Source organism: Furipterus horrens, unplaced genomic scaffold (genome assembly GCF_987537825.1).
Source record: "Furipterus horrens unplaced genomic scaffold, mFurHor1.1.pri manual_scaffold_1, whole genome shotgun sequence".
In the NCBI taxonomy this organism is placed as follows: domain Eukaryota; kingdom Metazoa; phylum Chordata; class Mammalia; order Chiroptera; family Furipteridae; genus Furipterus; species Furipterus horrens.
Genome location: NW_028327171.1, coordinates 145,879,487 through 145,905,656, shown reverse-complemented (window position 1 = coordinate 145,905,656; position 26,170 = coordinate 145,879,487). Strand labels below are relative to the sequence as shown.

The window sequence follows — 26,170 nt, the reverse complement described above, 5'->3', positions numbered from 1 at the left end:
GTGCTTCTCAAACTTTAGCATTCACCACAATCACCTGTATGGCTTGTTAAAACAGATTACTGATCTTGATCACCAGTTTCTGACTCAGTAGCTGTGGAGAGGAGCTTGTGAATTTGTATTTCTAACAAGTTCCCAAGTCATATTGGACAATATTTTGAGAACCACTGATCTATACCCAAGTCTTTGCTCTTAAAAATATTATAAATTTTACTTATGCCTAATATGAAATACACCAACTGAACTTTCAAATTTTATAAATCTTTTTCTCAGGCTTCAAATAAATTTGAAAAATAGTACTAACAAGCAAGTGTATTTCAAAGGTCAGTAGCAACCCAAGCACCATCTCCCCTTTGCCTGGAGCTCTCCAAGGTTCTGATAGCCTCCAAACGTAGCAGTTCTCAATGATGAATCAAGAGATCATTTTAATGTTCAAAGTGAAGATCATGAATCTTGACTTTAATTCTCCAAGATCCTACAGTTATCAGACTTGGCCAGAGACTTCCTTTATACTACCTCTCCAATGCACTAATACAGAAAGTACAAAGGAGTCCAAGCCTACTTTCCACAAAATCACATAGTGGTCTAAGTCTCTCCACTGATTTAAAAAAGCTCCAGGTTTATACTATAATAGGGATTATTCTTAGTGATTTTGCTAACCAGCCAACAAACATTCCTCTTCCACTTTGAAAAATTAACATTTTATATAAATACCAAGTATTGCTGGCAAAAATTAGTAGCAATGATGACGACTACTGAAACCAGAGACTATGAGAATAGGAAAGTATGGGTTGGCCAAAAAGTTTTTTTTTCCCCCCTGTAAAATGGCTCTAGTAGCATTTAGTTGTCCTTAATTTCATTTGAAACACTTTTGTTTGATTGTATTGTGATAGCTGTCATATCAGCACACGTTTTTTAAAAAAATGAACAAAATTGGTGCATTTTTGTGTAGCCATTTTAATACTGAAGATGGAAGAAAATAAGTGACATTTCTGGCATATTACGCTTTATATTATTTAAAGAAAGGTAAAAACACAAATGAAAAACAAAAAAAAAAATAAAAAGACCTCTGCAGTGTATGGAAAAGGTTCTGTGTCTGATCACATGTGTCAAAAGTGGTTTATGAGGTTTTGTGCTGAAGATTTTTTTGTTGGCGATGCTTGATGGTCAGGTAGATCAGTTGAAGTTTATAGCGGTCAAATCGAGACATTAACTGAGAACAATCAACATTCTCCCATGTGGGAAATAGCTGACATACTCAAAATATCCAAATCAACAGATATTGGTGAAAATGAAAACTGTCTTTTATTTTACAAAAAAATAAACTACAGTAGTCCCTCTCTATATCACAGGTCACTTATTGCGGCCTTACCGGGATTTTAAAAAATATTTAATTATTTATTACGTACTTTTTCCCTATATTGTGGAGTTTTGTGGTACTGTATATGTATGTTGTTAAAGTTACATAGATTTAAGAATGTAGAATATGTTTAAGAACATAAGTAGTGTTTATAAAAGTGTGGAAAAGGTTAATAAGGGAGTGGGAAAGGTTTATGAGTGTGTGAGAAGGGTTTACAAAGCCTTAAAATATATATAAATACTAAAATAAATGTAAGGTTCCTACTTCGCGGATTTTCATCTATCGCATGGGGGGGATCTAGAATGTAATACCCGTGATAAGTGAGGGAATACTGTAAACTGTTGGTGGAAATCAAGTCTCTGGGTAGGGGCATTTCTTTATGCCCCCCCCCCCCCCCCGACCAGGTGTCCTGTGACTCAGATAAGCAAGCTGGACTTGCTAACGCCGGTAGCTGCAAGCTGTTCCAGGCCACTGAGCTATGGTATCCTGAGAATAAAGAGACTTTGCTGAGTACTCCATTACTCCCTGTCTTATCATCTTGTTTGAAGCTTAGCCTTAAGGACTTACAGTTTTGTTTTGTACTTAAAGTAGTTAATGTTTGAACCCTGGCATCCTATTTTCTCTTTATGCAATATGGTTTGTATCCTATAGTTGCCACCCTCAGATTTCAATAAAAGGACGATGCTTGCTCTGCTCAGTGCTGACTTGCCTGAGCGTGCAGCAGCCCCCCGTTCGTCCACATTCTGCCTGCTGGAATTACCTCAGCGTCCTTGGTCATCTCACATTTAATACAAGAGTAAATGGGCTTTTTAGCCAACCCAGTAAGATTCTCTGAATCTTTCTGGTAGAGTTTTTCATCATTAGAGAAGGGAGAGAGCCTACTTATATTAGACAGGACCTGAGGAATGCAATAGTGATTTAATATATATATATATATAGTAATTAATTTAGACTTTATTATTTCTTGTCATTAACAGTGCCAAGTGAAAAACAAGTGAAAGCAAGTATGTTGAATAAAATTTAAAAAAAAAAAAGCATATTTCAGCAGCTTACTCATTGAAGTTTTCTGTTATAGACATTGCTAATGCTAATTTCTTTTTAAATGTCTTATTGATTATGCTGTTACAGTTGTCCCAATTTCTTTTCCCTCTGCTCCCTTCCATCCAGTGGCCCCCTCCCTCCAGCTGCCCCCCCTTTAGTCCAAGTCCACTGGTTGTGCATATAGCTCTTCTCAACCTCTTCCTGTCTACTCCATTCCCTCCTACTACGCTTCTTAATTTCTGCACCAGCTCCCTCCCTTTCCCTCTTCCCCCTCCCTGCTGACCTCCCCCCAATATGTCCCCCATACCTATAATTCTTCTCCCACTCTCACTGCCTACTTAGTTTGCCTTTGTTTCGATTCCCTAGCTTCTGTTGTTGGTTGTTGTGATGAAGTTTTCATTTTAATGTTCACAGTTTTCATCCTCCTTCTTCTAAACCAGTCCCTTTAACATCTCATATAATAGTGATTTGGATCTAATGAACTCCTTCAGTTTTACTTTGTCCTGAAAGCACTTTCTCTGCCCTTCTATTCTGAATCACAGCTTCACTGGATAGAGTATTCGTGGCTGTAGGTTTTTGATTTTCATTACTTTGAATATTTCTTGCCAGTCCCTTCTTGCCTGCAGGGTCTCTTTTGAGAAATCTGCTGATAGTCTAATTGGGACCCCTTTGTACATGATTCTTTTCTTCTCTCTTGCTGCTTTTAAGATTCTCTCTTTATCTTTAATTTTTGACAATAAGATTATAATGTGTCTTGGAGTGGTTCTCCCTGGGTCCAGTTTTTCTGGAACACTCTGTGCTTCCTGGACCTATAAGTCTATTTCCTTCCCCAAGTTCGGGAAGTTCTGCTTCATTATTTTTTCACATAATTTTTTCAATTTCTAGTTCTTCTTTGCCCTCTGGCAATCCTATTATCCGAATGTTCGATCGCTTATAGCTGTCCTAGAGGTTTCTGATCTTCTCCTCACTTTCCTTACTTTTTGTTTCATCTTTCTGCACTGGTTGTCTGTTTGTTCCTTCCCTATGTTATGGTTCGTTAATTTGATCTTTGGATTTTATTTCCTCACCACTTGTCTCATATGTGTTTTCGTTTGTTTCAGTATGAGTAGCTTTCGTTCCTTCCCTGTCTTGTTCCAAATCTTGTTAATTCTGTAAGCCACCTTATCTATAGCTCTGAACTGAGCCTCTGAAAGGTTTTTTATTTGTTCCTCTGTCAGGTCTCTCATCTGCTGCCTGGTGAGCTGTGTCACCGGGATTTCAATCGTTGTCTGCTTCATTCTAACAGATTTGTGTTTAGCTTTTTCCTCTGGGCAGGCTATAGGGGGTGGAGCCCTGTGCACTCCTCACAGTCCAGCGAGTGGGAGCGATCAGCGACATTTTACGCTGCTCTGCAGCTCTTTGTGTGGGGGTGGGGGTCCAAGATGAATTCCTGCTGTTAACTCTTCTCTGAGAGACTGGGAGGCTCCTTCCCCACAGCCTCACCGTCCAAGGCAATGGGGGAGGTCTGCCTTCCCCAGCGTTGGAATCCCGAGCTGACGGGTCTCGACTGCAGCCGGGATTGCTCCCCTGGTGTTCCTCTCAGTCCCGCCACTATTCCCGCTGCTACCTTGGACAGCTTAGGCCGACCCTTCCATCCCAATTCTGATCTCGCCCCTCCTACCCGTTCAGACGAGCACCGCTGGTTTATAACTTCATACGTTGGGCTTCCATGTAGTTTTATTTTCTGGAATTTCTGGTTATCTTTTGTTTTGAGGTAGTTGTATTCCTTCTTAGTTGTAGAGGGAGACTGAGCGTGTCAGTCTAAGTCTCCATCTTGGCCGGAAGTCGCTAATGCTCTGTACATTTTTTTTAAAGTAAAGTGTGTAAAGATAATGATCCTTTCATTCTCCTTCTAATTATGCTTTTTCTTAGTCTTCTTCAGACTCTTTCTCCCTTACTTTCTAACAACTAAAGAGACAATTGGGGGAAAAAGAAGTTAACAGTTCAGGATAAAAATGCTAATGGCACCTAGACATAAGAAAAGACACTAAACCTCATACATAGTAAGAAATCCAAATTAGAACTATACTGAGAAAAATCAAGAGTAAAGTCTCAGTTTTAGTTAATAATAATGTACTAATATTGGTTTCTATTTTTGACACAGATGCCACAGTAATATAAAATGATAATAATAAAGAAGACTGAACTGGATGAGAGGTATACAGGAACTATTGCAACTTCTCTGGAAATCTAAAATTTTTTAAAAAAAGTTTTAGAAAATACTACACTGAAGTATATCATCTTCCACTTACTAGACTGGCTAAATAAATAAATAAATAAATATTTCAAAGCAGTCCTGTGACCTGGATCCAAGCACTCTTACATATTGCTAATGGAAGTGCAAAATGGTATGACCCCTAGAGAGGACAACTTGGCAATTTCTATAAGAGACAGATATAACTGCTCCTTTATGAAATACTGTTTGTTCGTAGTTACTCACTGAAGCACTATTTGTAATTATGAAAGACTGAAAACAATCCAAGTTTCCTTATATAAAAAATTGAATAACAAAAGGGCATACCCAAAGTACACTACCATGCAACAGTATAAAAAAGAATGAGGACATACACTACATCCAAATATAAGACAGTTTCCAAAGTATACTCTTACAAAATATAAAAACATGGTGCCAAAAAGTACATTAAATAGCACGCTAATTTTTGTGTAAGAGCAAGAATAAATATAAAAAGTCTTATTGCTTGAATTTGCGTAACAAAACCCTAAAAAATACACGAACTAATAAAAATGATCACTTATAAGGGGTGACTGGTGTGAAGGAAGGACAGGGATGAAGTTGTTTTTCTATACATTTTTTAAATTTTGAAATCGTCTGAATGCATTTTTTAAAAAGCATGTTACATTGTGAATCTAAAAATTTCATCTTTTAATATAATATTCAGGGTTAGTGATCCCTATGCATTATCTGTTCTCTTCAAAACAACCTATCTGACATTATAATTGCAGATCCTTCAGCAGTAAGATTCCTGAATTCCCAATATAACATCTTAGCCAACATTTCCTGCTTTAATATCTTTAATATCTAAAAATTCACCAGAGCTGTTGCCAGAAAGAGAAGTCAAAAATTATCAGTTACTACACACAATGTGAAATTCTTGCCTGAAGCTGGAATAAAATATTGATTTTTTAAAATATTATCAAAACTGGGCCCTCAACATAATAGGCCAACTAACACTAATGAATGAATGAACAAAATAGCTGCAATAAAATATTTTTCAATTCTTAAGACTATTGCCTTAAAAAATCTTACACTTCAGAACACAATATAAAACCTACTCAGATCATTCTGTCTTCACTGAGGTGAAGAAAAAATATTAAATGAGAGCCCTGGCCAGGTAGCTCAGTTGGTTGGAGCGTTGTCCCAATATGCCAAGGTTGCCAAGGTTGCAGGTTTAATACTCACTCAGGGCACATACAAGCAACCAATGAATGCATAAATAAGTGGAACAACAAATTGATGGTTTTCTGTTTCTCTCTCTTTCTCTCTCCCTCTTCCTCTATTAAAGAAGGAAGGAAGGAAGGAAGGAAGGAGGGAAAGAAAGAAAAGGAGAGAGAGAGAGAGAAAAGAAAAGAAAAGAAAAGAAAAGAAAAGAAAAGAAAAGAAAAGAAAAGAAAAGTAAAGAAAAGAAAAGAAAGGACTTTAAAAAAAATCCTTGCCCAAGAACATACTTACCGATTTAAGAGAGAGGGAATGGGAGAGCGAAAGAGGAAGAGAAACATCTATGTTAGAAACATCGATCAGTTGCCTCCCCTAGGCACCTCGACCGGAAACCGAATCTGCAACCTAAGCACGTGCCCTGACCAGAATCGAACCCTCAACCGTTCAGTCCATGGGACAAAGCTCCAAGCAAACAACACCGACAGGGCGCGACCTTTCTTAAAAAACGCTCTAATGATTCATAATGAATAAGCTATGACTTTAATCCTTGAAGAGCATATCCATAAAAAAACCATTTGGGAAACTCTCTGATACTGCCTTCAAAACAAAATTATAAATGACATAAGAAAAATCAGTCTAATATTTTATAGTATATAATTTCCTCTAAACCAAAAATAACATCTAAGCGATTGACCATACCTAGCTCTGAACGGTTTTCCAAAATTAAGTAAAGACTATTTTATCAAAAGGAAAATATTTATTACTATTGAGGACTATTAAAAAATAAACCATAAATATTCCAAAATAATTTAAAAATTTTTATTAACACCCAAGAATGAAAAAGACAAAACTACAGAGTTAAGTACTGTTATCAAGAATAGTCCCTCCAAAAAACATTAACAATCTGTTTCAATGAGAAGAAATTTAAGTTTTATATAACATATCAACTTCAAAAAGTGTACAGCCAACACAAAATTAAGAAGACAATGAGCCCTGGCTGGTGCGGTTCAGTTGATTGTAGCTTTTTCCTCTGCACTGAAAGGATGCAGGTTCAAGTCCTGGCAGGGCACACAGGGTGTGGGTTCGATCCCCATTGGGGTGTGTATGGGAGGCAGACAACCCGAGGTTTCTCTCTCCCTTTTCCCCCCCACCCCCCACGCACGTGCATGAGCTCTCTCCCTCTCCCTAAACAGGAAAGAAAAAAAAAAAAAAAAAACAGATAAAAAAAAAAAAAGGAAACAAAGTAGATATAGGACTTCCAGTTTCCAGGAAGATACAAAGAGCTTACAAGCTACCACTCTGCTTCAACAAGTAAATAGTTAAACTGAAAAATCAACAACTCTTATATCCATCAGAGAAGTGAGGTCCACAGCTGCCTCTAAAATTGCAGACAGCTGAAGGCAGAAATCACAACTTACCAGAGCGTACTAGCGCCAGGGTAGGAAAATGTGAACTGTAATCAAATTGCTGGAAGCTCAGTAGGGACAAGTGAAAACTGAGAAAAGCTCCAGGGGGCTCCCAGACATTGGGTGAGTGGGGTGGGAAGTGGCACACTTCTTTGAGTTTTTTCTCTGGAAGCTCTAACACATTCCTTGCAGTGACTATTGGAGAAAAATCCCACTTGCTTCAGACAGGAGGAAAAGGAACCATGTCAAATGTGCCAAACCATTTTGTTCTTAACAAAGTAGGCACTCAGGAGAAACTATTTTACCAGAGCCTAACCTTTTGAGCCTAACTGACTTGGGAAAAGGGGACTACCCAACTCCAATGCCCTCTAGCCATCCTGTCCCACCTAAGGTGAGGGAAACTGAAAAGCACTGGTCAAGTTCACAGCTCAGGGCCAGGGGCTAACCATACAACTGAAACCTGATAGTAAGGCCCTTCCACCTGGACCTTTCCACCTTATCATTGAAGTCCTATGTGTCTCACTATGCCATTGTCACTTTTCAACACAAAATTACAAGGCATAATAAGAGGCAAAAAACACAGATTGAAGAGGCTGAACAAGGATCAGAACCTGTTAGATACGGCAAGAATGTAGGAATTATCAGATCAGAAATTAAAAAATAAAACCTCTATGATTAATGTTAAAGACTTTAACAAAAAAAGCACAGAGATGGAAATTCTAAAAAGTAATAAAAAAGAAATGCTTGACAATATGACAACAGAAATTTCCAAAACTGAAAAAAGAAAAAGACTTTAAAACAAAAAAGAAATAAAGTTCCAAGAACTGTGGGACTACTATAAAAGGTGTAACATACATGTAATTGGATTTCTAAAAGGAAAAGATGAACAGAAAGGAATAGCTCCATCATCTGAAGCAATAATGACTGAAAATATCCCCCAAATTAATGTCAGACATCAAACCACTAATTCAGGAAGCTCAGACAACACCAGGCAAGAAAAATGCTCCAAAAAACTATACCTAGTCGTATCACAGTCAAGTTTCAGAAAACTATAAAGAAAAAAATATTGGAAGAGGCTAGAGTGGGGGGAACATCTCACCTATAGAGAGGAACAAAGATAAGAATTAGATCTAAGTTGCCTCAGAAACCATGTAAGCAAGCAGAGTGCGTAGTGAAATAATTAAGCATTGAGAGAAAAAAAAAAAACTCACTAACTTAAATTTTGTACCCAAGGAAATTATCCTTCAAAAGTGAAGAAGAAATAAAGACCTATTCAGGCAAACAAAAAATTAGAAACTCTGTTGCCAGTAGACCTCCTTTAGGAGAAATGTTGAAAGAAGTTCTTCAGAGAAAAGGAAATGATATAGGTTGGAAATTTAGATTTACTTAAAGAGCTCTCAATAATGATTAAGGTAAAATAAAAGCTTTTATTTTTCTTAATGTTAATTAATCTAACAACAATTTTATGCAAAATAATAGTAACAATGTATTTGATTATGACATAATGATACAAGGAACAAGCATGAGGAATCAGAAATATTTTGTTGTTATAAGGTACTTGCACTATCCAGGAAGTGACATAGTGTTATTTGGAAGTGACCTTGGATTATTTGTAAATGTATAGTGAAAACTCTTGGGCAACCACTAAAAAAAAATTTTAGGTGTAATTGATATGCTAAGCAAGGACAGAAAAATGAGCATATAAAATACTCAATTGAAACTAAGGCAACAAATAAAAAACAGTAACAAACATGGCAGATAGCAATCCAACTATACCAACAATTGCTTCAAACATCAATGGTCTAAATACAGCAATTAAAAGAAATGATAAGAATGAATAAAAGAATAAGACCCAATTCTTATCTACCAATAACCCCCCTTTAAATATAAAAACACATATAGATTAAAAGGATGGAGACAGATATACTCTGCTAACACTAATCAAAATAAAGTGGGAGCAGCTATATTAATTTCACACAGAGCTGAGTTCAGTGCAAGGCAAGTTATCAGGGATAAAAAAGGACATTATATAATGATGAAGGGTCAATACTTCATGGGGCTATAACACAAACACCTGCAAAGAAATAGTAAGCAGTTTTTTTGATATATTGGTCAGCTTTATCAGACTGAGTAAGAGCCAGCTTCAAGTATACTGAGGTATACAGTACAGTACACACACAAGACAGGCACATTCCCAGGGCTTAAGATATTGGCCACAGACACAAAACACAAAAGAGCAGAATTCCATTTCCTTTGCGAGAGTTGCTTTCACTGCCTAACAGATAGGAAGATAACCTATCCTTTCAGCCAAGAAACAGTGAGATGGCCTACTGATACGGGTTTGTAGGTGTAATGCAGTGAAGGGGAAGTAAAGCTTCCTATCAAAACAAGAAAAGTAGTCCTATTATCAAGAACCACCCAACTGAGTTAAAAACTAGACAGAAATTACTTCAGAATACTTATGGAACAATATCTCAAGTTACATCATGTTCTAAAATCCTGAGATATCTAATGTCAACTGTAAAATATTATTAAATGAAAGGTCATGGGAGGTCAAAATAAAGAATTTATTACAAGGTCAACAAAGTTGTTTCCTTAAGAAAAGTTTGGATCCTGAACTTAATGAAGTTCTTAAACTCCACAAGTAATTAAAGAATTGTAACATCTGTGTTGAGGAACCCAAAGTAAATTTGTTGTAACTATAAGTAAAACAAAGATAGCATTTTCCACGTGTGTCACACAACTGATCAGTGTGTAGTTAGCCTAAATGAGGAACAGTCTGAAAATCTTGGGTCATCAAAGACTATGTGCTTCCAATCTGGTAAGAATATAACAATGTGTTGTGATTAAGTAAGTTCCTCAAAATAAAATATGGGTGACTTTGAGAACTCGTACTAAAAGGGAGGGGAAGGAATGAGGATTCTCCCACATCCCTACCAAAACTGGAATATTCCACTCCCAACTCCTTGGCAGACACTTTTTGCCCTAAAATGAAATTGTTGGTGAGTAATAGAACTCACTTTTAATTTCTAACTTGGATCCACATAACAGGTATCTCAATTTCACTGTACACTCTAATAATTTTATTCTTCTATTTGACTGTGTATACAATTTTGAGTCCTACAAGACTGATGTCTGAAAAATGCCATGATGTGCATGCTTTTTATCTTCAAACATCCATTCACTCATTTATTTATTCAGCAAATAATTACATACTTAACCACATGCTAGGAACTATACTAGGAAGTGAAATTAAAAGAAAAATGTCCCCCTGCTCTCAATGAGCATTATGCCTATTGAGGCAACAAAGGGCAACAATCACAACGGAAAGTGGTCAATGCCACACTAAGTGTGTGCACATGACACAGGAGGACTGGAAGTGAACAGTGCCAACGACTTAAAGGGGTCAGGAAAAGGGTCCTAAAGGTAATCCTAGAGATGAGATGTGAAGAACAAGTTATGTCTTAAGTGGAGTAGAAAAGTAAAAGGGCTTTGTGAGGGCATAAGTCAGAGAGTTGCAAGGAGCTCATTATTGTAGCTGAAATTATGAAGAGTTACAGAAAGTGGAAGAAAAAAGTATACTGAGACTGCAAGGACTATGTAGTGAATGAGATGGAGCTTCTGTTCCTCAGGAACTTACAGTCAAGAGAAGGAAACAGAACCCCCAACAGTTCATTCCTTGTGGAAGAACACACAGGGAACCGTTGCTGGACAGGCACAAAGAGGGTCTTAAACATTATACAAATATACTAAAATTTTATTTTATAGGTATCAGAGAGTCTTGAAAAAATTCTAAATGGGTTAATAATTACAATAGTGGCAGTGTGGAAAATGGACTGGAAAGTGGACTGGAAGGCATGGAGACTAGAGCAGAGAGACCAATAAAGAGGTTTCTGAGCCCAGGCAAGCAATATGATGGGCCTGAACTAGGCCACTCTACTGTGGCTATTTTTCTAGTCAGGCCAATGGGCATTCTTTCAAATCTATCATTAAAAGAAGAAAAGGGGAGATCCAGAGCCACATGATCTGAATTCCTTGTATTTAAGGGTTTAGAAAGAAGTTATATTTAAAACTTTTTCAAAAGCATTCCTAGAAAAAATTTTTAATAACACAAGATTAAGTTTTGCTACAGATAACCTTAAAGTCAATAATAAGCATATAGGTAAGCATATTGAGGAACATCAATTTGAAAAAAAAGTAATACACACTGAAAATAAAAATAAGAGATTATGTAATATAAAAATGAGAAAGAAAAAATATAAACAGAAAGGCAGAATAAAATATTATATGTACAGTGTAAAATTATATAGTATGGTATGTAGTATATGCTGATAAGACTAAAACATAAAAAAGAAAGTTAAAATATTTATTTTTTTAATTCATTTTTACAGTAATAGAATAAAATGAAGTGAAAAAGAAAACAACCCCACAAGATTAATGTTTACTGTATCCAAGGGGCCTGACCCAGATAAGTTATACCTAATTTCCTGATTCTCGGTTTCTTAGAATGGCTTTTACAAACGGTCCTGTTGTCTAGTGATATATTAAAAAAAAAACAAAAAAAAAAAACATTGGCCTAAGAAATTGTTAAAGTTCCTATCGTGAACAGCTATCTCGTTCCTGATACACAGACAAGGCAAATTCAACAAGCTTTTTAAATGGACTCAAAATCAAAGAACATGGAGGAAACATACAACAAATAATTTTTGCATGTGTGTTTCTCTTGAATGCTTCAGAGAAATCTCTGGAAAATGGTTCTGATTCTGACACATAAGGGCCTTATGAAAGCCATTTAAAAACAATTTCATTAGTCAACAAATATGCCATTTATTGAGCATCTATAAGCCATGAACTACTCTAAAGACACAAACAGAAAATAAAGTCTTCTGTTCTCAAGGAACTCATACTCTAAAAAGGAGAGAAAGAATGGCTGCAAATAACTGCAATGATATATGATGAGTCCTCTAACAGAGGTATGTACAGATACTGAGATGAGCAAAGAAGAGAGGTAGAATGAGAAAAGTCAGGGTAAGCTTCATAAAGGAGTTAGGTCTTAAATGAGCTATAGGAAGGGAAAGAAGACTTAAATACTGAATAGGAAACACATGCAAGGAATTGTGAAATGTGAAACTAGACGAATGTGTTTAATTTTTAGTTAGTCCCTATGGTACAGAGTTAGGGAAAGAGCAACAGGAAATGAGGTTAACAGAGCAGTTAGGGAATAAATCACAAAGTACCTTGTATTCAAAATGGATAATCGGCTATTACCGAATTCTGTCAAATCTAAACTGCCATGAATTAATTACAAGACGCACCATAACTTTATGTACAGTAAGGAAAAAAACTGTATGCTGGAGTCTATTAAAAAGTTTGAGAGAACACTGCTCCATAAAGCTGCACTACCAAAGGGTAACAACTTCAGTGTAAGGTAAGGAAACAACTGGCTATGCAGAAAGGGAAAGCAAAGTACTTGATATTTCTCCACTTGCCGTTAGGTGGGGAAATCTGCCCCAGAGGATTAAACCAATTCTCTGAACTAAAGCTACCAATGGTCCAACAACAAACAAAACAAAACAAATTATTTTAAATAGACTCAGATCAGTAGTGTCCTCAGATGCCTGGCAGAAGCAAACGTAAATTCTCTTTAGAGAAACCAGAATTCAACCCAGGACAACAGCAATTTAAAATGCAATCTTGTTTTAAAGATAACAAATGAAAAAATGTGCATCTTAGAATCAATTAAAAAACATCTCAAAATCACAGTCTTATATTTGGATATATTACAGAATTACTTGGGAAACTTTAAAAAAATTCTTATTACCAAGCTGCATACCAAAGATTCTAACAGAGCCCTGGAGGTTCTATTTAACAAACTACCCAAAAGGTATGTGTGTTAAACACTATCAGACAAGACACTAGCACGTCTCTGTAGAATCAGCTAAAAACTGCTACTTGTAGACAATGAAGAACAGCAGTAGGATTTTTAAGCCAGACAGACATTGCAGGAAGACCACTCTGGCGCTAGTGGACTTTGTGTATAGACAGATGAGAAGGGTAAGGATAGGAGACAGGTGGGGGTGGGAGGGTAATAATATATTAGGAGATTAAATTTAAGGCAAGAGATGGTGATCATTTAAATAGCAACAATGGAAACCTAAGGAATTATCAAGGAGGCAGAATTAGAATTTTTTAAAAACTAGATGACGGTAGGACCTAATTCTAAAAACATTTCAGAACTCACACCTAACTGGCATTATAGCCATTAGGCGTTTAAAAATAAATCTTATTCAGGTTTGGTAATCCACCAACTTTTAGCTGTATAATAAAGTATAAGCACTATACAAAATCCTATACTATATACATATCAAATGTTCCAAATGCAACTAACACTCAAAATCTCCAAGTTCAAATATAAGCAAAGGGATTTTATTCTTTAAGGCTTTACATTTCTATTCATCAGTGATTATAAATTGAAAAATTAAAGTCTCTTTGGGCAAAAAGAGAAAGAATTTTAAATTACAAACAGAAAATAATGAATTAACAAACTTACGCTGAATATGAATGAACTGTTTTGGTTGTTTAAACTCTCCTTTGTACAAGCGATTGTAATAGTTGACGTTGCTCTCTGCCTCAGGAACTGGAATGACCATGCTCTCCTTTTTTTCTCTAAACACTTGCTGTGCTGAAATAGCTCGCTGTAAATGATGTTCCTGGAAAATGTAAAGTAGGCAACATAAGTTGTTTTAATAATGTTACTTCAATGCAAAATTATATTTTACTTTGTTTAATAATAGTAAAGTGCTTGAAGAACCAATTATAAATAGTTCCTTTGCCACAGACATACAGAAAACATTGCTATCGCTTTCCTTTAATACTTGTGTTCATACTGATGGCATCTTAGATGATTAGTTTTAACAAGTAGCATTTTAAAAAAGATTAAATATATATTCACAAACTAGAATTTAACATCTTAATGACAAGAAAATTGATCCCTTGTTTGCTAAACTGAGGTGTCTATGACCAACAACAAATTAAAAACACATATGCAAATGCAGGAAAGTAGTTTTTAATTGCAGGTTTAAAGTTTCTTCTGCATTATGTACTTGAAACTTCAACAGTACAAAATGCTGGGTAATTCAAAAGAAAGATGAAATGATGTGCAAGAGACAAAAGTTAAACAGAAAGTTCCTATAAAATACATTCAGATTCTAATAACTTTTTATTATCTCCAACACTTAATGCAAACTTTTTTCCCTTGACCCACTGTGGACCATTCCCAACAAACCAGCTTTATCCTGTGGAATGAAAATTAGGTTATGTTACTCTCCAAGAGATCCCCTTCATATTCAGATTAAAGGTTAAAAATCACTCAGCGAATAAAGCCTTGGCTGGGTAGCTCAGTTGGTTAGAGTGCTGTCCCATTATGCCAAGATTGTGGGTTCAACCTCGGGTTGGAGCACATACAAGAAACAACCAATAAATGCATAAATAAATGGAACAACAAATTGATGTCTCTCTCCCCCTCCCTCTCTCTAAGGTCAATCAATAAATTTTAAAAATTGTTTTAAAAAAATCACTCAATGACTTATAAGGCATTCTCTCTCACTCTCTTCCCATCCTTTATTGTAGCTATACTGCCTCTCCTGAATATGTTTTTAGAAGAAAAGAGCTGAAAGAATACAGAAAATAATACAACAAAATGCTGAATATTTAGGTGGCCCTTATTTTCTTCTCTGTGCCCTTTTATATTTACTGAATTTTCTGTAGGGTCCGCTCACCAGAAAGGTGTAACAATTGTATACGTGCCTAATAAGAGCACCTACATACATGATGAAAAGGAGGTTCTATGGAAAGTAACCTCACAAAGTGATCTGGTCATAAATTCCTAAGTAGGCAGGTAGGGTGGGTAGTGATGCCCCAGGCATATAACTTTTTAGTGATAGTTTTATCTTTGACTTAAGAAAGCCCTGTCCATTGTTTCTGTGCATGTAGGTTAACATGCCCCTTTCAGACCCCTCCTAAAGGGTGGCCAATCTTAACTATCCTGTAATCCAATCCTCACCTTGCTTGCTTCCACCTTCATGTAATCTTCCTCACATTCTCCCCTTAATTTCAAATGCATAAAAGAAGCTGCAAAGCTGTTATTCTCTGTAGCATTTGAGATCTTGGTCCCCTGCAGATGTCCTCAGTTTGGCTCAAATAAACTTATAAAAATTCTCTGTAGGTTTGGATGTTTCTTACATCAACACATACAAGGTGGACCAAAAGTAGGTTTCCAGTTGGGAGAGTATGCGAAACAGAGTTTATTCTTGTATTATAATTTATTAAATTATTGTATTATTTTCCATACAAACAACTGTAAACCTACTTTCGCCTCACTCTGTACTCAGGTAACTTTCTTCTATTCCTAGTTTGTTGAGTGTCCCCCCACCAAGAAAGAATGTTGAATTTTGTTAATGCCATTAATTGAAATGATCATGCGGTTTTTGGCCTTTCTTTCGCTAATTTTGAGTTTTGTTTCTTCTTTGTACTAGAGCTTCCCTCTAGTATTGCTTTTGCTGCAACCATTAAGTTTTGTTATGTTTTGTTTTTGTTTTCATTTGTCTTTTTTAATATTTTCTCAATTCCCTTGTGAATTATGTTCAATTTTCATATACAGGGATGGGCCAAAATGGGTTTACTGCTGTGAGTATGCAGAAGTTTATTTTTTTTCTAAAAATTTTTTAAAAATATTTTATTTATTAATTTTTAGAGAGAGGGGAATGGAGGGAGAAAGAGAGGGAGAAAAACATGGATCAGTTGCCTCTTGCACACCCCCAACTGGAGACCTGGCCTGCAACCCAGGCATGTGCCCTGACTGGGAATCTAACCAGCATCCTTTTGGTTCACAGGCCAACGCTTGCTCAGTCCACTGAGCTACACCAGCAAGGGCGAAACCATTTATTCTTGTATTATTTATTAATTATTGTATTTTCCATACAAACAAATGTAAACCTACTTCTGCCCATCCCTGGATAATGAAGTCCACATATGAAAAGCCCACAACTAACATATACAATGTTGAAAAACTAAAAGCTTTTCTTTGAAGATCAATAACAAGGCAAGGATGCTCGCTTTTACCACTTCTATTCAAAACAGTACTTTAAGTCCTAGAGAGAGCAATTACCAAGGAAAAAAAAGGCATCCAAATTGGAAAGGAAAAAAGTGAAATGATCTTTGTCCACAGATGACGTGATCTTTTATATAGAAAACCTTAAAAATTTCCAAAAAATCTGTTAGAATAAGTAATCAAATTCAACAAAGTTACAGGATAGGTAACACACAAAAACCGGCTGTTTCTATACACTAACAACGAACAATCTGTGAATTAGGAAAATAACCCCATTTACAACAGCACTGAAAAGAAAAAATAACATTCAGAAATAATTTAACCAAAGAGGTTAACAGTTATACATTAAAAACCACAAAACATTGCTGAAATTAAATAAGACATACATAAAAAGGGAAGACACCCTGTTTTCATAGATTGGAAGACTTAATTCTAAAAATAGAACTACCATATGATCCAGCAATACCATTTCTGGATATGTATACAAAAATATGAAAAAAGGATCTCAGAGAGATATTTGAACACCCATGTTCACTGCAGACAGTCACAATAGCCAAGTAGTAGAAGAAACCCAAGAGTTCATTGACAGATGAATGGATAAACAAAGTGTGGTACACTTGTATACATGTAATGGAATATTACTCAGCCTTAAAAAGAAAAGGAAATCCTGACACATGTTACAACATGGATAAACTTTGTGAACATTTTGCTAAGTGAAATAAGCCTGCCACAAAAAGACCAATTCTACATAATTTCATTTATGAGGTCTAAAGTACTCAAATAGAAAGTAGAATGTTGGTTCACAGGGGCTGGAGGGAGGAGGAAAAGGGAAGTTGTTGTGCGATGGATACAGAGTTTCAGTTTTCTAAAATGAAAACAGTGCTAGATATCTCCTGCATAACACTGCATATATGTGAGTTAACACTACTGTACTGTACACTTAAATATGGTTAAAATAGTAAATTTCAGGTTGTGTTTTTTATAAGGAAAAAAAACCTCACCAAGTACCTGGCAAAAGTAACCCAGAGCAACCTACTCTTGACATATATTTGAATAAAACTATTTCAAAAATAATTTTAAAAATCCTCACAGCCTCCAAACAACAGTAACGGTAATATTCATTATGAATTAATTATTATAACTTAAAAAGGACAAAATAATCAGACTACATTAGACTTCAGAAGCAACATATAATAAAAACATCAATGAAGTAGCATTTTTAGAAACCTCAGTGAATGGAAAATGTGAACCTATGATTTTACATCTAGCTAAGCTGTCCTTCAAGTACCAAGGATAAAGAAAAAACATAGAGAATTTTGTAGGAGACTTTTGAGGAATCTACTAGAATAGCACTGTTTAACAGAAACATAAGCCACAAATGTGAACCACATATTTAAAATACCTAGCAGACATACTTACAGAAGTAAAAATATAAAATTAATTTTAATAATATTTTATTTTAGCCAATACACATATTCAAGACATTATCATTTCAACATGTAATCAATATAAAAATGTATGGGGATATTTTACATTTTTTTCTCCTATACTGAGTCTACAAAATCCTGAGTCTACAAAATCTAGCATGTTTTTTACATGTATAGACATCTCAATTCAAAGTAGACATATTTCAAGTGCTCAAGAGCCACGAATGACTAGTGGCTACACACTGAATAGTATAGTACATCTTCATACCGGTTTCATTCAACCAAGAGAAGACTGGAGCCCTGTTCAATGTGTCAGTTGGTTGCGTGTTGTCCTACAAACCTAAATGTCCCAGGTTCAATTCCCAGTCAGGGTACATACCTGGATTGCAGGTTTGGTCCTGGTTGGGGAGCGTTGTGGCGTGTACAAAAAGGCAACTAATGGATGTTTCTCACATCAGTGTTTCTCTTCCTCTCTTTCTCCCTCCCTTTCCCTCTAAAAAAAACCCCCTCTCTCCTTTCCTCTCTCTCTAAAAGCAATGACAAAATGTCCTCAGGTGAGAAGGAAGGAAGGATGGGAGGAAAACAAGCAAAAATGTGTACACACACTAGACACACACCCCCCTCAAAGATGGTGAAAACTAATGTTCAAACATCTGCACACTCAAATGAAAATAATACAATGCTTAGTGAAATAAGCCATGTGGTGAAGGACAAATACCATTTGTTCTCAGCTAATATAGGAACCTAATGAACAAATCAAACAAACAAAACAGAACCAGAGGCACAGAAACAAGGAACAGACTGACAGTGACAAGGGGGCAAGGGGCTGGGGGATAAGGAGGGAAAGAGGAAGGGACTAGTCAAGGAACAGGTATAAATGACCCATGGACATGGACAACAGGGTGGGGACTGACTGTGCGAGAGGGGGGAGGTGGGTGGGGCAGGGGAGAGCAATAGGGGAAAAATGGGACAACTGTAATAGAACAACAATAAACAAAGAAAACACTGCAACTAAAATTGGGAAAATGAAAAAAACCCTTCTTAAATACCAAATACAATTATTTTAGAGGAAAGCAAAAAATAAAGAGAAACATAGCCAAAATAACAAAATTTAAAACACTATTAGAGTTGAGATCAAAATTTCAGTCATATCAATAAACATAAATGGACTTTACTCATCTATGAAGACAAATGTTTAACTTGTCTCATAACCCAAGAATCAACGATATGCTATATACAGCACACACACAGACAGTAGTTCAGGAAGAATAAAAGGCACAGATGAAAGTTTATCATGTAACAGAAGACAGTAAGAAAAACAAGTAGAACTTAGTATAAGACAAAACTGACCATATATTAGCTAAGAATTACACAGATAGGGTATTATAAATGGAGTGGAAGGTATAAGGAGGAAGTGAAAATTCTGAGCATAAATACCCTTTGTATAGTTTTGAATTTTAGAACCAAGTTAATGTTTCATGCACTCTAAAAATAATTAATATCGATGAGGATGTGGAGAACCCAAAATAGAATACAGAGAAACAAACAGAAACCTCACTTCTAGAAATGAGTCTTTATATACCTACCATGAAGGGGATGGGAAAGAAAGGAATTTAAATTCCTTTGGAAAATAATGATGTGAGGCTCATCTGTAAAACTTAGATGCGATATACTTTAAAGGACTGTTGTGATGATTATATAAGTTAATAATACATTCAGAATAGTTCATGGCACATTATAAGGGATAAAGTTCATTTTTATTAAACATAAAAAAGTACAACATTCAAAATACTGGAATTTTAAGATCAAAAGTAAAAAAACTTAGAAATTTGACAATTAAAAACCTTTTTCAACACTCATTCATAACAAAAATTTCCCAAAGAGCAAAAAAGAAACGTCCTCAAACTGATGAAGTGAAAGCAGCTATGGAAAACCTACATCTAACATCATACTTAATGGTTAAAGACTGAATGCTTTCTTCCTAAGATCAATAACAAAGCCAAGGAGGTCTGTTCTCACCACTTCTAGTCCACATTTTACCAGAAGTTCTAGCCAGTATAGTGAGGGAAGAAGAAGAAATAAAAGCATACAGAGTGTAGACTTCCGGCCAAGATGGAGGCTTAGACGGACATGCTCGGTCTCCCTCTACAACTAGAGAGGAATATAACTACTTCAAAACAAAAGATAATTAGAAATTCCAGAAAATAAAACTACACAGAAGCCCAACGTATAAAGTTATAAACCAGCGGCGCCCTTTGGGCAGGTGAGAAGAGCGAAAGTGGGCGGTGCTGTTTGCGGTCGCACCAGGGACAGCGGCAGGGAGAGCACTCTCAGCTGCAGTCTAACCCCGGCAGCTTGCGACCCCAACACTGGGAAAAGCAGCCACCACATCACCTCGAACGGTGGGGCACAGAGGGCGGGAGGACGGATCCCGGTCTCCTAGCGGAATAACTGCAGGAATCCATCTTGTACCCCCGCCCCCACACAAAGCGCCACAGCGCTGCGAAATAGGTTGCGGATTGCCGCTGGTCGCTGGGCAGTGACGACAAAGTGTGACAGGGCGGCGAGAAAGGTTGCTGGACCACCGCCAGTCGCTGGGTTGTGACGACAAAGGGCCACAGCTCGGAGAAAAAGGTTACGGATCGGCACCGGTCACTGGGTTGTGACGAGTACACAGGCACTGCCCCCTATAAACAGCCCAAGAAAACCAAATGCATCTGTCAAAATGAGGCAAACAACTACAGAAATCCCGGTGGCGCAGCTCACCAGGCAACAGATGAAGAACCTGACAGATGAACAAATAAGAAACCTGTCAGAGGCTCAGTTCAGGGCCATTGTTATCAGGTGGCTTACAGAATTAACAAAAGATCTGGAAAAAGATGAGAAAGAACTGAAAAACACTCATACTGAAAGGAACAAAACCGCATATGAGACAGATGGTGAGGAAATAAAATCCAGAGTTCAAATCAACAAACAAGAACATAGAGAAGAAACAAACAGTCAACCAGAGCAGAGAAAGGAAATGGGAAGCAAGGAAAAAGATGAGAGGATCAGAAACCTCTGGGACAGCTATAAGAGATCGAATATACGGATTATCGGATTGCCAGAGGGCGAAGAAGAAGAACTAGAAATTGAAAAATTAAGTGAAAATATAATAAAGCAGAACTTCCCAAACTTGGGGAAGGAAATAGACTTACAGGTCCAGGAAACACAGAGAATTCCAAAACAACTGGAGCCAGGGAGAACCACTCCAAGACACATTATAATCAAAATGTCAAAAGTTAAAGATAAAGAGAGAATCTTAAAGGCAGCAAGAAAGAAGAAAAGAATCATGTACAAAGGGGTCCCAATTAGACTATCAGCTGATTTCTCAAGGGAGACCCTGCAGGCAAGAAGGGACTGGCAAGAAATATTCAAAGTAATGAAAATCCAAAACCTACAACCACGAATACTTTATCCAGCGAAGCTGTCATTCAGAATAGAAGGGCAGAGAAAATGTTTCCATGACAAAATAAAACTGAAAGAGTTCATTAGATCCAAACCACTGTTATATGAGATGTTAAAAGGACTGGTTTAGAAGAAGGAGGATCAAAACTATGAACACTAAAATAAAAACTGCATCACAAGAAACAGCAACAGAAGCTAGGGAACTGAAACAAAGGCAAACTAAATAGGCAATGAGAGTGGAAAAAGAACTATAGGTATGGGGAGCATATTGGGGGGAGGTCAGCAGGGAAGGGGAAGGGGGAGAGGGAGGGAGATGGTATAGGAATTAAGAAACATCGTAGGAGGGAATGGAATAGACAGAGGTTGAGAAGAACTATATGTACAACCAATGGACATGGACTAAAAGGGGGGGACAAGGGGAGGGAGGGGGGCCACTGGGTGGAGGGGAGCAGAGGGAAGGGAAATTGGGAAAAATGTAACGCTGTAATCAATAAAACACATTAAAAAAAAAAAAAGCATACAGAGTGTAAACAAAGATGTAGAACTATTTGCATATCGGCAGAGCCGATAAAACTAAAAAGTAAATTTAACAAGATAGCAAGTTAATAATTCAAAATTCAGTTTTCACTCTGGCTGGTGCGTGGCTCAGTGGATTGAGTGCCAGCCTGCAAACGGAAAGGTTGCCAGTTTGATTCCCATTCAGGGCACATGCCTGGGTTGCGAGACAGCAACAGATTGAAGTATCTCTCACATATCGGTGTTTCTCTCCCTGTCTTTTACCCTCCCTTCCTCTCTCTCTAAAAATAAATAAAATCTTAAAAATTCAACTGTATTTCTATGCACCAACAACTGAAAATGGGGGGCGGGGGAAGCAATGTCATTTTACAACATCCTCAGAACTAAATACCTACAGTTTAACAAAGCATGTACCAAACTTGCACAGCAACATAAATGGAGAGATGAAATATATTCATGGGCTGGAAGGTTCAATAAGATTCAGAAAAAACCTTTCTCAGGTAAATTTTCCCCTAAATTGATATAGATCAGTGATTTTCAACCTTTTTTATTTCATAGTAAATATAAACTAATTACTAAAATTTTGTGGCACACCAGAAAATAGATTTTTTGCCGCTCTTACAAAAATTAGGTATAATTTTGATTCATTCACATTGGATGGCTATTGTATTGACTGATATCATTTTATAATTTGACAATCTAAGGGAAAAGAGGTCAATGTCCCTGACTAAATAGGTATTGCATGTTTTAAAAACGCTTGTGACACACCAGTGTGCACTGGTTGAAAATCACTGATCTAGCCCTGGCCATGTGGCTCAGTTGGCTGGAGCATCATTCTGTGCACTGGAAGGTGGCTGGCTCAATTTCCAGTCAAGAGTACATATCTACGTTGCCGGTTTGATCCCCAACTAGGGCATGTATAGAAGGCAACCAATCAATGTTTCACGCTCACATAGATGTTTCTCTCTCTCTTTCTCTCTCTCTCCCCCCATTCCTCTCTCTTTAAAGTCTATGGAAACATGTCTTCAGGTGAGGATTAAAAAAAAATCGTTCATCTAGATATTCATCATAACTCCCAATAGGCTTAAAAACAAAACAAAACTCAGAAACAGACTAGCTGATTCTAAAATTCATATGGGAAGGCAAAAGAAATAGCAAAAACAATCTTGAAAAAAAATAAATTTGAAGACCATACACAGTTCAACTGCAAGCTAAATTAATCAACAATAGTGTGCTACTGGCATGAGGACAAGCATATACAGCAATACGGATAAAAGGAGTCTAGAAACAGACCTACACACACACAGGTAATGAAGTTTAGACAAAGGTGCCAACAAATGGTATGGACATGAGCTGATAAAAAAAATGAGCCTAATGTTCCCACCTCATACAGCACACAAAATTAACTCAAAATAGATCACAGACTTAAACATAAAACCTAAACTTCTAAAACATCTACAAGAAAATATAGGAGAAAAATCTTAGTGACCCTGGATTTGGCAAAAATTTCTGAGGGCATAAAAAGCACAAATTATAAATGGAATAATTAATAAACAACTTCCTCAAAATTAAAAACCTATGCTTTTCAAAATATATTCTTAAGAAAATAAAAAGACAAGTCAGAATGGGGAAGAATATTCACAATATATATATGTGACACTGTATGCAGAATATAAGGTGGGGCAAAAGCAGGTTTACAGTTGTGAGTACATGAAAGCTTATTCTTGCATTATTATTTATTAATTATTGTATTATTTTCTATATGAACTGTATATAAAGAACTCATACATCAGTAAGAATACAACCCAATTTTTAAACAAAGTAGGCCAATAATTTAAACAAACACGTCACAAAAGATACAGGAATGATCAATAAACACTTTAAAAGATACTCAAAATCATTATATCAGGAAAATGCAAAATAAAACCTCAGAAAGTTTTGACTATACACCCACAAAATGACTAAAATTAAGAAAATGATCTTGAGGAATCACAATACCTGATATCAAACTATACTACAAAGCCACTGTAATCAAAACAGTATGGTACTGGCATAAGAACAGACATATAGACCAATGGAACAGAATAGAGTGCCCAGAAATAAACCCCAGTCTCTGTGGTCAACTAATATTTGACAAAGGGGGAAGGAACATCAAATGGAGTAAAAAGAGCCTCTTCAACAAAGGTGTCCGGAGAACTGGACAGGGACATGCAAAAAAATGAAACTAAGCCACCAACTTATACCATACAACAGGATAAAAGACTTAAATCTAAGCCGTGGCACCATAAAAGTCCTAGAGGAAAACTGGCAAGAAAATTTCAGATATCCCACATAGCAATATTTTCACCAACATATCTCCTAAGGCAAGGGAAATAAAGAAAAGGATAAACAAATGGGATTACATCAAACTAGAGTTTCTGCTCAACAAAAGAAAACATCAGCAAGATGAAAAGGGAACAAACCATATGGGAAAACATATTTGCCAATGATACTTCAGACAAAGGTTTGATCTCCAAAATATAGAAAGAACTTATACAACTCAACACCAAGAAGACAGACAACTCAATTAAAAAATGGGCAAAGGACCTGAACAAACATTTCTCCAAAGAGGACAGACATACTGACGGTCCACAGGCATATGAAAAAATGCTCAACATCACTAGCCATCAGAGAGATGCAAATAAAAACCACAATGAGATACCACTTCACACCGGTCAGAATGGCCATCATTAGCAAATCAACAAACAAGTGCTGGAGAGGATGCGGAGCAAAAGGAACCCTACTGCACTGTTGGTGGGAATGCAGACTGGTGCAGCCACTGGGGAAAACAGTATGGAATTCCCTCAAAAAGCTAAAAATGGAACTGCCTTTTGGACCACCGATTCCATTCCTAGGATTATACCCGAAGAATCGTGAAACCCCAATTCAAATGAACCTATGCACCTCTATGTTCACAGCAGCACTATTTACAATAGCCAAGTGCTGGAAACAACCTAAGTGCCCATCTGTAGTACATTTACACAATGGAATACTATGCAGCAGAAAGAAAGAACTCCTGCCATTTGCGAAAACATGGATGGAACTAGAGAATTATGCTCAGTGAAATAAGTCAGGCAACGAAAGGCAAATACCATATGATATCACCTAATACAGGAAACTAATTAACAACACAAACAAACAAGCAAAACTGAACCAGAGGCGTGGAAACAAGGAGCAGACTAATAGTTACCAGGGGGGAGGAGGGAGGGAGAGAAGGGGAGTAAGTAGGGGAAGGATCTAGTCAAAGAACTAGTATAAATAACCCATGGACATGGGCAACAAGGTGGAGACTGATTGTGGGAGAAGGGTGGGCGGGATGTGGGGAACAATGGGGGGAAAAGTGGGACAACTGTAATAGAAAAGCAATAAAAAAATGATGAGAAAAAAAAAATGATCTCACCAACTTTGGAGTGTTAAAGACAGCACCACTTAGGAAAACTGTTGTGCAGTTTCTTATAAAGCAAATAAATACATATTTATCACATGATCCAGCAATCCTACCGCTCCAGCAATACTACTGCTAAGTATGTATGTACACGAGAAGTGAAACGCATGTCTACAAACAACTTGCACATAAATGTTAATTGCAATTTTATTCACAATAGAAAATACCTGGAAGCAATACCAATGTACATCAGTAGGTGAACAGACTAACAAAGTGAATATATTTACTCAACATATATTTGGTTAAAGAAAAAAAATGAGGACAAACTACTAATCACACACACACTAGGATCTCAAAAATATACACTGAGCAACAACCAAACACAGGTGGACACATACTGTATGATTCTCTTTATATGAAGTTTGAGGACAAAATTAACCTATAGTGATTAAAATCAGATCCGTAGTTGCCTGAAATGAAGGTGGAGGCTATGACTGCGAAAGGTTAAAGGAACTTCCATAGGGAATGAAAATTCCTCGTTTGCGGTACTTGCTACAATGGCATATTTCTTTACTAAAACACAGAACCAGAGCTGGCTGGTGTGGCTCAGTGGACTTAATGCTGGTCTGCGAAGTGAACCAAGAAGTCGCCAGTTCAATTCCCAGTCAGGGCACATGCTTGGGTTGCAGGCCTGGTGGGGGTGTACAAGAGGCAACCGATCAATATTTTGCTCCCTTTTTTATTCCCTCCCTTCCCTTCTCTCTAAAAAATAAACAAAATCTTGAAATTTACTTGTAAGGTAAACAAATATTTAACCTAAACAGAACATGGTGTTGAGGCAATATTTACAATGCTGGTAAAACTGTGATGAGTAAAACAAACACTTGAAGAACAAGTGCTAGATAATGTGTTAAAGTGTAAATTGGCATGTTCTGGAGAACAGTTTGGTAGTACGTTTCTACGTCTTAAAAATCTAAGTTAATCTATTATTTAAACAATAATTATAA

General features: G+C 36.7%; 1 protein-coding gene across 6 annotated transcripts in view; it reads right to left on the bottom strand.

Annotated features, from left to right (window-relative positions):
• EPC2 (enhancer of polycomb 2) overlaps positions 1-26,170 on the bottom strand; it is a 192,183-nt gene that overhangs the window by 59,771 nt on the left and 106,242 nt on the right. For all 6 annotated transcript variants that reach the window (XM_090279606.1, XM_090279607.1, XM_090279605.1 and 3 more), the window contains one exon: positions 13,791-13,950. In XM_090279606.1, the coding sequence (XP_090135732.1) occupies positions 13,791-13,890 (100 nt within the window). In that variant the 5' untranslated portion in view covers positions 13,891-13,950. The remainder of the gene's footprint in view (positions 1-13,790; positions 13,951-26,170) is intronic.